Source organism: Mobula hypostoma, chromosome 13 (assembly GCF_963921235.1).
Source record: "Mobula hypostoma chromosome 13, sMobHyp1.1, whole genome shotgun sequence".
NCBI classification, from domain to species: Eukaryota; Metazoa; Chordata; class Chondrichthyes; order Myliobatiformes; family Myliobatidae; genus Mobula; species Mobula hypostoma.
The window spans coordinates 22,533,404-22,547,912 of NC_086109.1; the positions used below are offsets into that span (position 1 = coordinate 22,533,404).

Genomic DNA, 14,509 nt, shown 5'->3' on the forward strand with positions numbered 1-14,509 from the left:
ATGCCCATGCCACGAGCGGCTGCCCTTTGGTTGGTGATCCTGGTGCCGCGGCTACTGGCCGAGAACCCCACCGAGTGCGGCGTCAGGCGGGCGGACAGCGGGGGAAGAGCCTGTCCGCCCGGGTTGGCCAAAACCCCTCAAGGGAGTGCGTGGCCATGGCAGGTCAGACTGGAGCTGGCGACAGAGAACGAGCACTTCTGCAGCGGGGCGGTCATCAGCGAGTACTGGGTGATCACGGCAGCCCACTGCTTCATCCCGCCCGTGCCGCAGAACCTGCGTGAGATCGTGGTGGTGACCGGGCTCAATGACCAGATGAGACCCGAGCAATGGGCGCGCTACACCAAACCGCACGACATCATCATGCACGAAGAGTTCAACGAGCAGACAGGCGAGAACGATATCGCCCTGGTCAGGATGGGAGAGCGCATCGCCTTCGACGAACACGTAAAGCCCGTCTGCTTCCCCGACAGGGACATCTTCTTTAACAACCGCTGGTCCGCTTGCTACATTACGGGGTGGATGAAGTCCGGGGAGGAGACCTCCGACTTACTCCAGGAAGTGCCTGTCGCCTTCGTCTCCTTCAAAGACTGCAACGACACCATCTTCAGCGGCAAGCTCCAGCCCTCCATGATGTGCATGGACTTCAAGGACCAAGAGCTTGCCTGTCTCCTCGAGTCCGGCGGTCCGGTGGTTTGCAAAGCTTGGAACCGACAGCAGTTTTTCCAGATCGGGCTAGTGAGCTGGGTGAACGATTGTTCCCAGCGCTGGCCCGGAGTCTTCACCATGACCATGTCGTATCTGAACTGGATTGAACAAGTCACTGCCCGTTATGGGAAGATGTTTGACTTCAGGAAGTACGGAGTGAATAATGCTGCCAGGCAGAAGAGAATGAGGTTCAAAAACAGAAACAGAGGGGTTGTGATAGTCCAGCCTCTGAAGAACCACACAACGGTCTACAGACCCTGCCTTCCTCCATCCGTGTCAATCACAGGTATAGCGACCACGGTCACCTTTGCCGAGGCAGCGTCCGGGAGCGTCCGCTGCTCCTCTGTAATTGGGATGACAATTGCCCACATCCGCTCATTCATGCTCACTATGCTGGCGACGTGAGCCTGCCCCAAGGGCACCATAGACGCTGAGCAACTCCCGGCGGCGTTCAACCCCTATAGATGTGCGATTATATCCAAACCTGACTGATGTATCCATGAATAATAATTCTTTTTCTGATTAGACTTGAATATTAAATATTTTTCGGAATGGAAAAGAACATTTGCAAATAGTACTGGACTTTTTCTTTGTCTTTGGAAGCGATCCATTAGTTTGAAGCTAAATATGAGCTAGATTTGAGGGAGTGTTAAAGTCAGCATCCATTTAGGAAGAATAAAGCAATTTGACTGACATCGGTGAACGATGAAGAGTCAGTTGTATTGGCAGGCTTCCTTCAGGAATATGCATTAGCAGGAAGCTGGACATACCAATGGGAGATGCAATGACATATCAGAATCAGGTTTAATATCACCGGCAAGTGTTGTGAAATTTGTTAACTTAGTGGCAGCAGTACAATGCTATACAGGATAAATATAGAAAAGATAAATAAATGAATTATAGTAAGTATATATGTGTATTAAATAGTTCGAGAACAGAAATAGTAAAAAAGTGAGGTAGTGTTCATGGGTTGAATATCCATTTTGAAATCAGATGGCAGAGAGGATGAGGCTGTTCCTGAATCACTGAGTGATTATCTTCAGGCTTCTGTGTCTCCTTTCTGATGCCAACAATGAGAAAGGGGCACGTCTTGGGTGATGGGGGTCCTTAATGAATGGCGCTGCCTTTCAGAGGCACCACTCCTTGAAGATGCCTTGGATACTCTGGAGGCTAGAACCCAAGATGGAGCTGACTAATTTTGCACATAATGAAATCCTTAAGGATATATCCAACCAGAGCTGCTAATCTTATGCTGCTATATAAAGGCTACAATTAGTAATTACATATAAAGATTACAATTAATAAGGGCTTCATGGGTCTGTTAGCAAAACAAGATCCATGGAATGAAGAACACAAGTGGACATATAGTGTAGATCTAGCACGGGGAACAGGGAGCATGTGTTTTGAACTGAAGGTTAGTATACATTGATGTTCTCTAAGATTGATACTGTGGCCACTCCTTTTCTTACATACGACCATAAGAAATAGGAACAGGAGTAGGTCATCTGGCCCATCAGGCCTGCTCCACCATTCAGTAACATCAATGTTGACCTGGTGGACCCACCTACCCGCCTTTTCCCTCATAACCTTTTATTTCCCTACTATCAGATCTAATCTAATCTAATCATCAATAGATATTATCAACTTGTAACTGGGTTCAATTTCTAAATTTGAAAATTTGCCAATGACATTAAACTTTGGAAGAGGAGCAAAGAGTGATGACAATAGCAATAGATCCACATGCAAACGTATAAATTAGAATCAGGGCGAGGTCGCTTGACCTCTCAAGCCTGCATTAACACTTAGTAAGGTAGTAGGTGGCATGACTGTAATTCCACAAGGACATGGGCTGGTAGAATTAGCAAACATGAGGAATTTAGCACAGACTTGTGAAATGAATTATTTTGGAAGAATGAGGAGAGGCAATCCAATAAAAAAAGGTACAGTACAAAATAGAATGGAGGAACAGAGACTGCTGGCGTTATGTGAACATAAATATTTGAAGGTGGCAGGACATGTTCAGAGACTGGATAAAAATGTACAAAATATCTTAGGCTCTATGAATAGAAATTACAGTTTGGTTATAAGTGCAGTTCTGGGTACTACACTCTGTGCCTTTGAAAGAGTTCAATAGCAATTTATCACAATGGTTCCAGGGTAAAGGAATTCTGTTAAATGGAGAAGCTAGGATTGCTCACTTTAGGGCAGAGATCATTTAATGGAGATATAAAATGGCACAGAGGCCTAATGGTTTGCATAATGCTTTACAGTTCCAGCTGTAAACTGGAGGTTTCATTCCCATTGCTATCTGTAATGGGTTTGTACGTTCTCTCCGTGACCACATAGCTTTCCTCTGGGCACTCTGGTTTCCTCCCACATTCCAAAGATAGATTCCAAAGGTAGCAAGTTCAACTGTAGTTTTCAAAATCCATTAAGTGCTTGAAGATAATGTAATTTGAGGGCTTGGTGTGAGCCAGGAAAATGGGACTAAATGGATGGTGCTTGCAAATGCTGGCAGGCATTTATTGGGCAAAATGGTCTCCATAATGATTCACAGTTTCTAAAACAGGAGTTTGCCAGGATTTTATAACATTTGAGATGCTAGACTCTAGGATGATTTAAAATTTTGATTTTGAAATAAGGAATTAATCCAAAGTTTGAAAATCATTTAAGGAGCTTTGAAATGTTAGTGAAGAAATTCTGGAGTGGGGGTTGTTGGCAGAGCATCAAGAGGTTTGTCTTGTCATGCTGGTAACTTGGCTCACTGATGTCATGGATTACAAGAACATGAACTGGTTACTAAATACGACGCAGTGACTATTGGGAGTTGGTGGGAAAGTCAGAAGGTTGGTGGATGGAGGCTGTTCCTCATTCATTGCCATCAACATTTCTCCATTATTAAAATTACCATACAACCTGGGAGCAGCTGAAGAGGAATTTGTTATATGAAGTATGTAACCATGAAAGGGCAATGGAACCAGTATGATTCGTAGACTACAAAATAGATCTAGGTAAGTAATTGAAAAGGAAAGATTTGCTGGTCTATAGAAAACTATTGTGACGTGTTAATTGCTTAGCTCTTTCCTCTTTGAAATGCTGTCGGGTTTGGTGAATATCAAGCAATATTTATATTGTTACGTACCCCGTAACTGGGTTGCCAAACCAGCAGAAATGGATCACTCAGTTGGAGTCTGGAGTACTAGAACTAAGAAAGTTTTATTAAAGAAACAAGCAACACAGTAATCGAAAGGATAATAAATGCAACAATTCAACAATGATAACCACACATGTGCACAGAATTAAGATAACAGCATCAATCAAGCTCTATCGTTGTCTAGGGGTAAATGACCAATTTCAAAATGACTCAAAGTTCAGTTCGCAGTAATCGTTGCCATGGCGATGGACAAGGTGGGGAAGAGAGACATAGAATAGGAACAACTCATCATTCAGCACAGCTTCACTCACAGACCAGCGAGATGGCTCACAAACAGCATTTGGGCGGGTCCTTGGTGATGTCACCTGAGGTCACCGACTGTGACCCCTCCTCCAGATGCGGTCGATCCTCTGCAGTGAACCCGGCACCCAGGCAAGGGCGGACACACACCGGGTTCCCGCTGATCGTACCTTTCCACCCTTGTCGTTGTCTGGGACTTCTCACCCACTCGTGAGAAGCGCACCGCTTCCAGGGTCTCGTTACCTCGGGTGGCGTGTGTCCCTGTCTTAGCGAACCTGTCCCTTTTTATCCCCCTGCTGGGGTATCGCCTGTCCATCACTTCAAACAGTTCAGGGTTCAAAGGGGGGAGCCGCTCCAGACAGCTCTTCCTCCCACATCCCTTCATTACACATCTCCAGACGCTGCTCCATTGTTCCTTATCTCTCCTTCCCCTGAGGGCAGGTGGCAGACCAACTGCTGATGCCACTGATGCTAGCCCAGGCCAGCAAACATCTTAATTTTATGTGTATTCTCGTAACAATATGAATACCTGTGTGCACGAAAAGCTCTTCTCATTCCATGCAAAGAAAATTACTCAAGTATATCTGAGTCCAAAATGCCCTTCAAACTCTGCAGCTCTGGAGAGTAATAAGTATGTTTCAGTGATTACTGTGTCTTTTGGTTCCCGCTTCTTCACCACTTGGTCTGAAGGTAATGCAAAATGAAGTAAAGGCCAGAAGTGAGGTGATGATAGCAAAAGGGAGAGAGGATTTGTGACCAGGCATCTTTGGCAAGAGAGTTGGAGATGAGTCCGATGTGAGAAGAATGAGAGAGTTGTACTTGTAGGAGAATGGAGACACCAGAGAAGGGATCAGAACCAAGTTGACTCTGAGGAATATGAGATCAGAGCTATGTACGAGGGGCTAGAAAGACTGGAGAGATAACAAGAAACCAAGAGATGTGAGTGAAAGATGGGAGAGTGAAGAGGACAGTCAACAAAGTAGCTGAAGAAGGCAGGAGGTCTCGTTTGTTGTCAATATGAAAGACGTTTCAAATGAACCTGTATCCTCCAAACTGTGACATTAATTCTTGTTGTTTATAATTGCAGAATATTTATTTCAACAGGATATTTAACAAATTGAATACTACTTACTGAATGGCTGAACATGGAGTTTATCTTGTGGACTGAAGGGGCCTATGTATTTCCTTAATCCTCAATGAATCAAAAACATAAGTTATTAAAGACAATTTATTCTGAAAGGTTCAGAAATAATTTACATGGATATAATTTTCAGTCTAGAGTACCTGAGATCTGAGCTATATATATATATGAATACCTGTGTGCACGTAAAGCTCGACATCAAGAACGTAGGTCATCAAAGGTGCCGGATAAAGACCAGCAATATCATGATGGATCTCAACCACCTTGCTTGTGGACTGATGTCCCACTCCCATCAGGGAAGAAGCTACAATCAGGAAAGGACCACCAGACTGAAAAACAGTTACTTCCGCCAAGTCATCAGGCTGATAAACACACCCATCCATTAAGCTACCTCATCACACCACCCCCCCAGCTTTCCCCTGTGGTGCCCCAACCCAAGACATCCTCCACCTCGTCCAAACATGCCCTCTCACCAAGATCTGAGACGGCTTTGCTGCAGCCTAATGATGCGCCAGGAGCTGGAGGAGTGGCTTGACAAAAGCCAGTTAGAAGTGTGAAGAGAAAAACACCTGCCATATGAAACCACAATCACACCAGCCACCACCAGTACTTTATCATTTCCTGACAGTGAACTTATGTGCTGTACCTAGAGTCACTTTATGTACATACAATATATGTATCTATATTAATATCTATTATCTATATATAGAGGTAGATACATGTATAGATAGATATACATATATTTTATCCTCTCCCTCTCCCCCTCCCTCTATATATATATATTTTCATGATTTGGGAAGACCTGCATCATTAGTTATTTTTAAGAAGGGAACGGTGAGCCACCTCCATCAACTGTTACAATTCTTCTTGTGAAGGTATTCCCATATTTTTGTCAGGGTGGGGGGAAGGTTTCCGGTCTGTAGGACTAGCAATGATGAAAGGTCGTGTGATTTGGAGGGAAACCTGTAGGAAGAGGTGTTCTCATGCATCTGTTGCTCTTGGATATTTTAGTGTTAGAAGTTGGGTTTGAGAGGTGCTGTTAGAGTAGACTGAGTGAGTACCTGCATCTCATGTTCTCAATAGTTATTGTTTATTTTTAAAATTTTTATTATTCCTTTATTTTTTTCTCTATTTGCGCAGCTTGGTGTCTTTTGCACTTTTGTTGTTTCCAAGTCTTGTGTGTGGTTTTTCATTGATTCTATAGTGTTTCTTTGTATTTACTATGAATGCCTGCAAGAAAATGAATCTCATGGTAGTTTATGGTGACACGTATGTACTTTGATAATAAATTTACTTTGACCTTTGGGTTTCAAAGATGGCATGAATGGGTGCTGGTTGTTGAGTGAATGAATGCTTAGAGAGTTTGATGGAGTGCTAGTGAATTGGGCCGATTTATCCTGGATGCTATCGACCTTCTTGAGAGTTGGTGGTACTCTACTCATGCAGGCAAGTGGTGAGTATTCCTTCACATCTTTGACTTGTGCCTTGGACTCGGTGGAAGGACAAGAGTCGCTTTCAGGATACCTAGTTTGCCTTTGCAGCCTTGATATTTATGTGAATGTCCTACTTGAGGTTCCGGTCATCGGACATGGTTGGGAACTCAATCATCGTCATAAGAACTTCTGTCTTATGCCTCTCACAGTTTCAGCATAACTTTTTTATTCTCATTCAAACTGTCCTAGTTCGTCTTTTAACTAGATCACTCTGAAAGTAATATATTACCTGGTCAACTTAGGAGTCCACCTATCACAGACTTGCCCTTTGTTCTCTCCAACTCTCCTCCTCTCTGCAGTTTTAAAACTAAACACTTGTGTTCTTAGTTTTCTAATTCTGAGGAAGAGTCGTTAACTTGAAATGTTAACTTTGTGTTTTTCTCCACAGGCGCAGTTTGTCCTCCAACATTATCTATTTTTTTTCTCTTTACTTTTGAAATACTCGATAGAGGTTCGAGCGAAACTTCCTGGTGTGTCCTGAATGTTCTGTTCTCTGGAGAGAAAGTTACCATTCGGGAGTGAGCAAACAATTTAATTCCTTGTAAACCTATTGATTTGGAGTTATTAACTACCCTGGAATGAATTAATCAAATTATTGAAGATGGTTTCCAGCTTAGCTTGGAAGCAGTACTCGCGTTCCAAATTTACATTATGTATTCCAAATGTATTCTTTTATCCAAATCTGCCTTACATTCTCCATATGTTAAAAGGAGAGAAATGGTATGTACCACGGCTGCTATATTTTTGATTTGCTACCATTCAATAATGATAGTAATGCAGATAAATTAACAAGAACCACACAAGCTAAAAATGTAACGTACCATTTTTGAAATCAATGATGTAGGTTTAAATTTAAATTTGTGTCCCCTTGTCCTATATTCTCCCAATTACAAAGGCATGTACTATCAGAAATGATGCCCTTCAAGTGAGGTTGTGCCACTCATTTCAAATAAAGATGCTTTGAAACAAACAAGGGTCACTGGACACACTCAGCAAGTCAGGCAGTATAGGGGAAAGAGAAACTGTGAATGCTTATGGTCCAACGTGCACAAAATGCTGGATGAACTCAGTGGGTCAGGCAGCACCCACGGACGGAAATGTTTCAGGCTGAGACCTGCTGAATGTTGATTGGTTATTTTGCTTGGTTGGTGGTGGAGGGAGATACAATGGAAGCATTTATGAAGCTCTTAAATAGGTACAAGGATACATATCCTTGCCATGCCCAGGTTTCATTGGCTTAATTAGCTTGGCTCAGCATTGTGGGCTGACGGGCTTGGAGCTGTGCTATATTGTTCTTCCTATACGTGTGTCTAGTTCCAAACTGCAGTGATAGATCAGACCCATAAGACTATAAGACATAGGAGCAGAATTAGACTACTTGGCCCATTGAATCTGTACTGCCAGTCCATCATGGCTGATTAATTATCCCTCTCAACCCCATTCTCCCAGTAACCTTTGACACCCTTATGAATCAAAAGCCTAAATCTCTGCTTTAAAGATACCAGTGACTTGGCCTCCACCATTGTCTGTGGCAATGTAGTTGACAGATTCACCATCCTTTGGCTAAAGTTCTTTCTGTTCTAAAGGGATGTTCCTCTATTCTGAGGCTGGCCCCACTGGTCCTGGACTCCCCCATCCTCTCCACATACTCTCTGTCAAGGCCTTTCAATATTCGATAGGTTCCAATGAGATCCCACCACATTCTTCCAGACTCCACGAGTACAGGCCCAAAGCCATCAAATGCTCCTCATACATTAACCCTTTCATTGCTGGAATCATTCTCATGAACCTCCTCTGGACCCTCTCCAATGGCAGCACATCTTTTCTGAGATAAGGGACCCAAATCTGCTCACAGTACTCCAAGACCCAAGACCCCCAAAGCTCTCTGCTGCAGAATTAGGTGGGGGAGGGGGTTTATGCTGGAGACATAGGCATTGAGCTGGCGTGTGACTAAACTTGTTTTTTTTTGTTCTCTCCATGGTTTAAATCAGCATCAAACTACTCGGATTCCTGCTATTTTTGTCTCAAATAAATTGATTTCACTGTTCAATAGCTGCTGTGAGTGGTTTTATCACTTTGTTACCATGGTAACAGAGCCTGAAAGGCTATTTTGGTAAATTAAGGACTGATATTTTAATGAACCTCAGTCCAAGCAGCAATATGTATTGTTAATACAGATTCTATAAAAGAAATCAAAAATAAACTCCGCTAGAAGGGACATAGCCGACCAAAGACACAAGTCTGGAATATTTCTACAATATGCAAATTCCATTTTTAACTGGCCTCACAATTATTGCTACTCACCGTCACCAGCTGGCTTGCTCTTAGCATAACAAATCTTCGGCAGGTTTAAATGGGACTCGGTAATGTGCACTTTAATCACTGTCAGCCCCAGTAGCTTCGACAATCCGTCTTGTCGCATGAGACCTTTCCTTTCCACGATTAACCAGACAAGGTTGCTGCTCCAAGATGTGTCCCACTTACCATAAAGAGGCACAAAATTCTCGATGAGAAAACACTTGCTGGGAAAGCTTAATGAAGATTTTTTTTTGTTGCTGGACCTCAATGTTGTGGAAAGTGAACTGTGATTGGAAGTTGGAGATTTCATGTCAGTTGCATGATCCTGTCTTTCCCAGGCTGCTGATAAGCTGATTGAGCTGTTTTTAAGGCTTCCGACAGCGTTTAACACAGACTGGCGCATGTTTCAGGCCACTCACATGGATGCAGATTTGCTGCCACTCCCCCCTCCCAACTTTAATCACTCCAACCCCACCCAGCTTTGCCTACTCCAACATCATCCCTCGTAATGCTGGCCATCCATAAGACCATAAGACATGGAATAAGAAATAGGCCATTCAGCCCATTGGGCCTGCTCTGCCATTCAATCAAGGCAGATTTACTTTCACTCTCAACTCCATTCCCCTGCCTACTCCCCATAATCTTTGACTCCCTTACTAATCAAGAAGCTATCAACCTCTGTTTTAAATATCCCCCAATGATTTGGCCTCCACAGCCACCCATAGCAATGAATTTCACAGATTCACTACCCGCTGGCTAAAAAATTCCTCCTCATCTCTGTTCTAAAGTGGTGTCCTTCTATTCTAAGACTGTGCCCTCTGGTCCTAGACTCTCCCACTGTTGGAAGCATCCTCTCCATGCCCATTCTATCTCAGACTTTCAATATTCAGCTGTTTCAATGAGATCCCCTCTCATTCTTCTAAACTCCAGTGGCTACAGGCCAGAGCAACAATTGCCCTTCTTCAAACACCAACTTCAGCTCCCAAATGTTCTCTCTCTCTCTCTCTCTCTCTCTCTCTCTCTCTCTCTCTCTCTCTCTCTCCCTCGCTCTCTCTTTCCCTCTCCCTCTCCATCCTCCTCCTTCCTTCTCTCTCCCCCTCTACCTGAGACTGCAAAGAGCTGTAGACTTGGCCGGCTCCATTACAAACCCAACCCTTCCCACCGTTGAGCACATCTTCAAGTGGTGACACCTCAAGAAGGCAGCTTCCATCATTGAGGAGCCTCACCATGCGGGACTTGCCCTCTCCATCAGTGAGCAGGAACAGGAGCCTCACAACCCAAACTCAGTGCATGGTGGAACATTGACTTACAGGGCATGTACTAGTCCTGAGGTTTGGAGATGTGAACCAACCAAAGTCTGAGATTGAGATGAGGATGCTAGTCACTGAGCTACAGCTAGGAGGCGTATAAAGATCAATGTCAATATTTACTATATGAGCAAATTAACAACATTAAAAACCCAAATACACCTTCAGACAACCACTGTCTCAAATTATTTCTTTTTCCAATTTTTACCCTGGTTATAGTTTATACAAAAGTCTCTTGTAACTATTGGAATAATTGCAAAAAAGTGCTTCGGAATTATTTTTTGTCCGCAAATTACAAACATTTCTCATCTATGATTTTGACCTACGCCAGACAAAAATGCTTGAGATGATCATCTATCAAACTGCACTCAAATATCAGTAATGCCATGTCTGGCAATACTTCAATAAACTGTAGCAGCATATCCTTCCTCCCACAGCTGCTTAGAAGAAGAGCTGAGGCCATAATTAGTGGCTGACGTTCAACCCTGTCCCAGTCTTCTCCAGCTAGAAACCTAATTTGAGCACAGTTGGTAAATGAACTAGAGATTAATTTGGCCTCTGTTTGCTCCTTCCCAGCAGAATCATGTTCAGGGGAATGAATGAAACATGCCTGGGTCTACTTGAGATCCCATAGCTATGCTGTTCCTAACTGAATGACTTTTCACCCTCATCAGCTGTGAAGTTGGCCAAGAATTCCACTAAGAGTAGATGGACATGCAATTTAGACTTTAGGATAAATATGATGACTTGGAAAGGACAAAGGGATGATGCCAGGCTCCAGAAATTTCAGTCAGCTAGAAAAAGTGAAGTGATATTCACGGGTAGTGGATTAAAAATGATAGAAAGAGATAAAGAGTTGGAGCACAGGGAGGGGAGCAGCGCAGATAAGGAAAAGCTGGGAAACTTGAATTCACGTGTGCAATTTAATCTGGAATCCACCTGGGTTACCCTCATGGAAGTAAACATGTTCCCTGACGTATACTGTATATGAAGCCCAGAAGCATGGCAACATAGTTAGGCTGTAACTATCCTTTGGTATAGTATGAATTGCTATTCATACTATACCATCGCCTTTGGTGAGCTAGTCAAGGCACCAGTACCTGGTAAATTAGACTATAATAAGTGTTGAGGGATGGCATGCAGAGGGTTCCTTTATAGAGTTATCGAGCACTACAGCACAAAAACAGGCCCTTAGAGCCAGTTATCTCATTCCAAACTATTATTCCGCCCAGTCCCATCAACCTGCACCTGGACCTAAGCCCTTCATACCTCACACTGGAGCACCTGGAGGAATTCCACCTGGTCACAGGGAAAACTTGCAAACTCCACACGTGCAGTGCTGGAGGTGGGAATTGACCCTGGATCTCTGGAGCTGTGAGCCACAGGCTCTACCACTGTCAACAAGTAGAGATTCTTTCAGTACCTTTGGAGCTACACTTGGGGAGAACAGATAAAGAGTTCTGTGTCAACCCTGACACTTACCTTGCAGGTGAATGAATTTCTTTGTGCTATCAGGGGCCGAGTCCCTTGCTGCAGTGTACTTAAAAAGAGTATTAGCTGGTTCAGGCTGAGTTACACACAGTGGTGATATTCAGGATGTTCCTGACGTTGCTGGTGGGATGACTGGACAATGACAATGGGGGTTAAATGTCCAGGAGAAATGATAAATTTCCACTCATACCCTGCTTATGGCCAAAGCCTTAAACTGCCTCTTCCTCTGGTTCTTTGTTCAGTGACAAGGTGTAGTCAGCTAAATCCCATGTCAATTAAGCTGTCTGACTGCATTTCCAGAAAGGGTTCTCTTCATCACTAACTGCCCTGTTCTTCCTCCTCCTCCTCCTCTTCTACCTGCTGAAGAGTGGGAGACAGATACTACACTGGAGGATAAGACAGAGTCATTGCAACACTTTATAATGCCAGCAATCACCAATCGGAGTTCAATTTCCACCGCTGTCTGTAAGGAGTTTGTGTATTCTTCCTGTGACTGTGTGGGTTTCCTCCAAGAGCCGTGGTTTCCTCCCACATTCTGAAGCGTACAGGTTTGTAAACTGTGGGCATGCTATGTTGGCATCAGAAGCATGGCAACAGTTATAGGTTACTCCAAGGTCATCCTCCAAATGTGTTGGTTGTTGACACATTTTACCGACTGTTTTGATGCTTCGATGTACATGTGACAAATAAAGCTAATCTTTATCTCCATAAACAAGAGAACCCTCTCGGGAATAGGCTGCTGGGGCTTTTCTGACTGGCACAGTCACTGATAGCTTACTTTGAGCATCTCTGCAATGTTTCTGTTGGGAGCTTGGCTGATTACAAATGTACTCACAGGTACTTCTAAAGGTTCCCAGGGTATTAAATTCATAACACAGCCATTTCCCTCCAATAGCCATATATCACTGTGATGCAATAGCAGAAGTGAGTTGAGCATAGAGGTCCACAAGGTAGGCAATGTTCACAACAATATGGTGCTAACCACCATGATCTTCTGATGGTGTCTATGACACCTTGGACCTTTGCGAAGTGATTGCCCTTCCTGCTGCAGCACAGGTTGGTGATGCCCTATGGAGCCCAAAGTACCGCATGGTTATGATCTATCATTCTGACCCTTCAAGAAGCCACAAGCTGGACAGCTCTTAGTGGCATCTATGATCTTTAATCAAAGAGAAGGTGTATTCTGCTCTTCTTGAAGAGACAACTTCTTTCATTTTGCAAATTCCATGGAGTTCTGTGAATGTGTTCAACTTCATCCATTGCCTAGAATAATCCAGAGGCAGTATGGTAGCGTGGCAGTTAGCACAAGTGATTTACAGTGCCAGCAATCTCTGATGTGGGTTCGATTCCCACCACAGTCTAAGAAGTTTGTCTGTTCTCTCTCTGAGCACGTGGACTTCCTCCAGGTTTCTTCCTACATTCCAAAGATGTACAGTTAGTGTTAGGGTTAGTGGTATGATGGCACCAAAAGCATGATGATACTTGTCAGCTGCTTCCAGCACATCCTCACATTTGATTTCACGTCAAGAGTCAAGTCGAGATTATTTAATGTTATTTCCAGTACACAAGTGTAAAGGAGAACTAAATTATTGTTTCTCTGGATCCGATGCAGCACAAAAACACAATAAGATAGAGAACACAATAGCAAAAAAAAAATCAATAAATATAAATACATCAAATAGTTTATATGCATCCATTGATCGTATGTACATGAAGTGACACTAGGTTCAGGGGTGCCTGTACGTAAGGTGACCGACAGGAAATGATAAAGTTGTGGTGGGTGGTTGGTGGGCAGAGGTGTTGATTAGATTTATTGCTTGGGGAAAGTAAATTTTTGAGTCTGGTGGTCCTGGCATGGATGCTACATAGACTCCTCAGGGAGTTGGACAAACTGTCCCTGAGCAGGGTGGGTGAGATCCTTCATGATATTGCTGGCCTTTTTCTGGCACCTTTCTATATAGAGTATGTGTCCCTGATGACTGGGAGACTAGTTGTTCCTGTCTGCTGCAGTGCTGTTCACTCACTGCGCAATGATTTAGAGGGTTAGGATTCTCCCTACTGTGCATCTGTAGAAGGCTGTGAGTACTGATGCGAGTAGTCCATCTCTCTTCAACATCCTCCGGAGAGTAGAGGCATCGGTGAGCGTTCTTGATTGTGTAGGATGTGTTCTGGGACCTTGCGAGCTTATGCGAGATGTGCTCGCAGTTTCCACTGCTGTCTCAAATGACACCTTTCTTTGTACGTTTCGATGTCCTGATGTACGTGTGACAAGTAAATCTAATCTTTAAAATCAGGGGGATTGGGATTATCCCTCCCTTAGCTCTGCCGTAGTCACAGTGGCTAAAGAGCTCTACCCACAGCAGATGGATGATCCATGTGAACATTTGTTATTTATTCACAGGGTGTGGATGTCACTGACTAACCCAATATGAATTGCCTCCCCTTAAATGCCCTGAAATGAGGGGTTTGCTGGACCCTTCAAGAAGCCCACACTGCTTTGAGCCTGGATTACCAGATACCATCCATATCAACCAATTACTACCACTGCTTTTCCATAACATCCTCAATGCCACAATATGATTAGTTGTAGGGTGTCCTGGCTGGGATACTTCATGGTAGA

At 43.6% G+C, this 14,509-nt stretch overlaps 1 protein-coding gene across 1 annotated transcript; it reads left to right on the forward strand.

The window, feature by feature from the left end:
- Positions 1–1,110, forward strand: LOC134355843 (serine protease 27-like). Its single transcript, XM_063066348.1, has one exon. The coding sequence runs from the start codon at positions 1–3 to the stop codon at positions 1,108–1,110; it is 1,110 nt and encodes a 369-aa protein (XP_062922418.1).
- The last annotated feature ends 13,399 nt before the right edge of the window (positions 1,111–14,509 follow it).

Coding starts and splice junctions, on each gene's coding strand:
- LOC134355843 (XM_063066348.1), top strand. CDS start 1: ATGCCCATGCCACGAGCGGCTGCCCTTTGGTTGGTGATCCTGGTGCCG.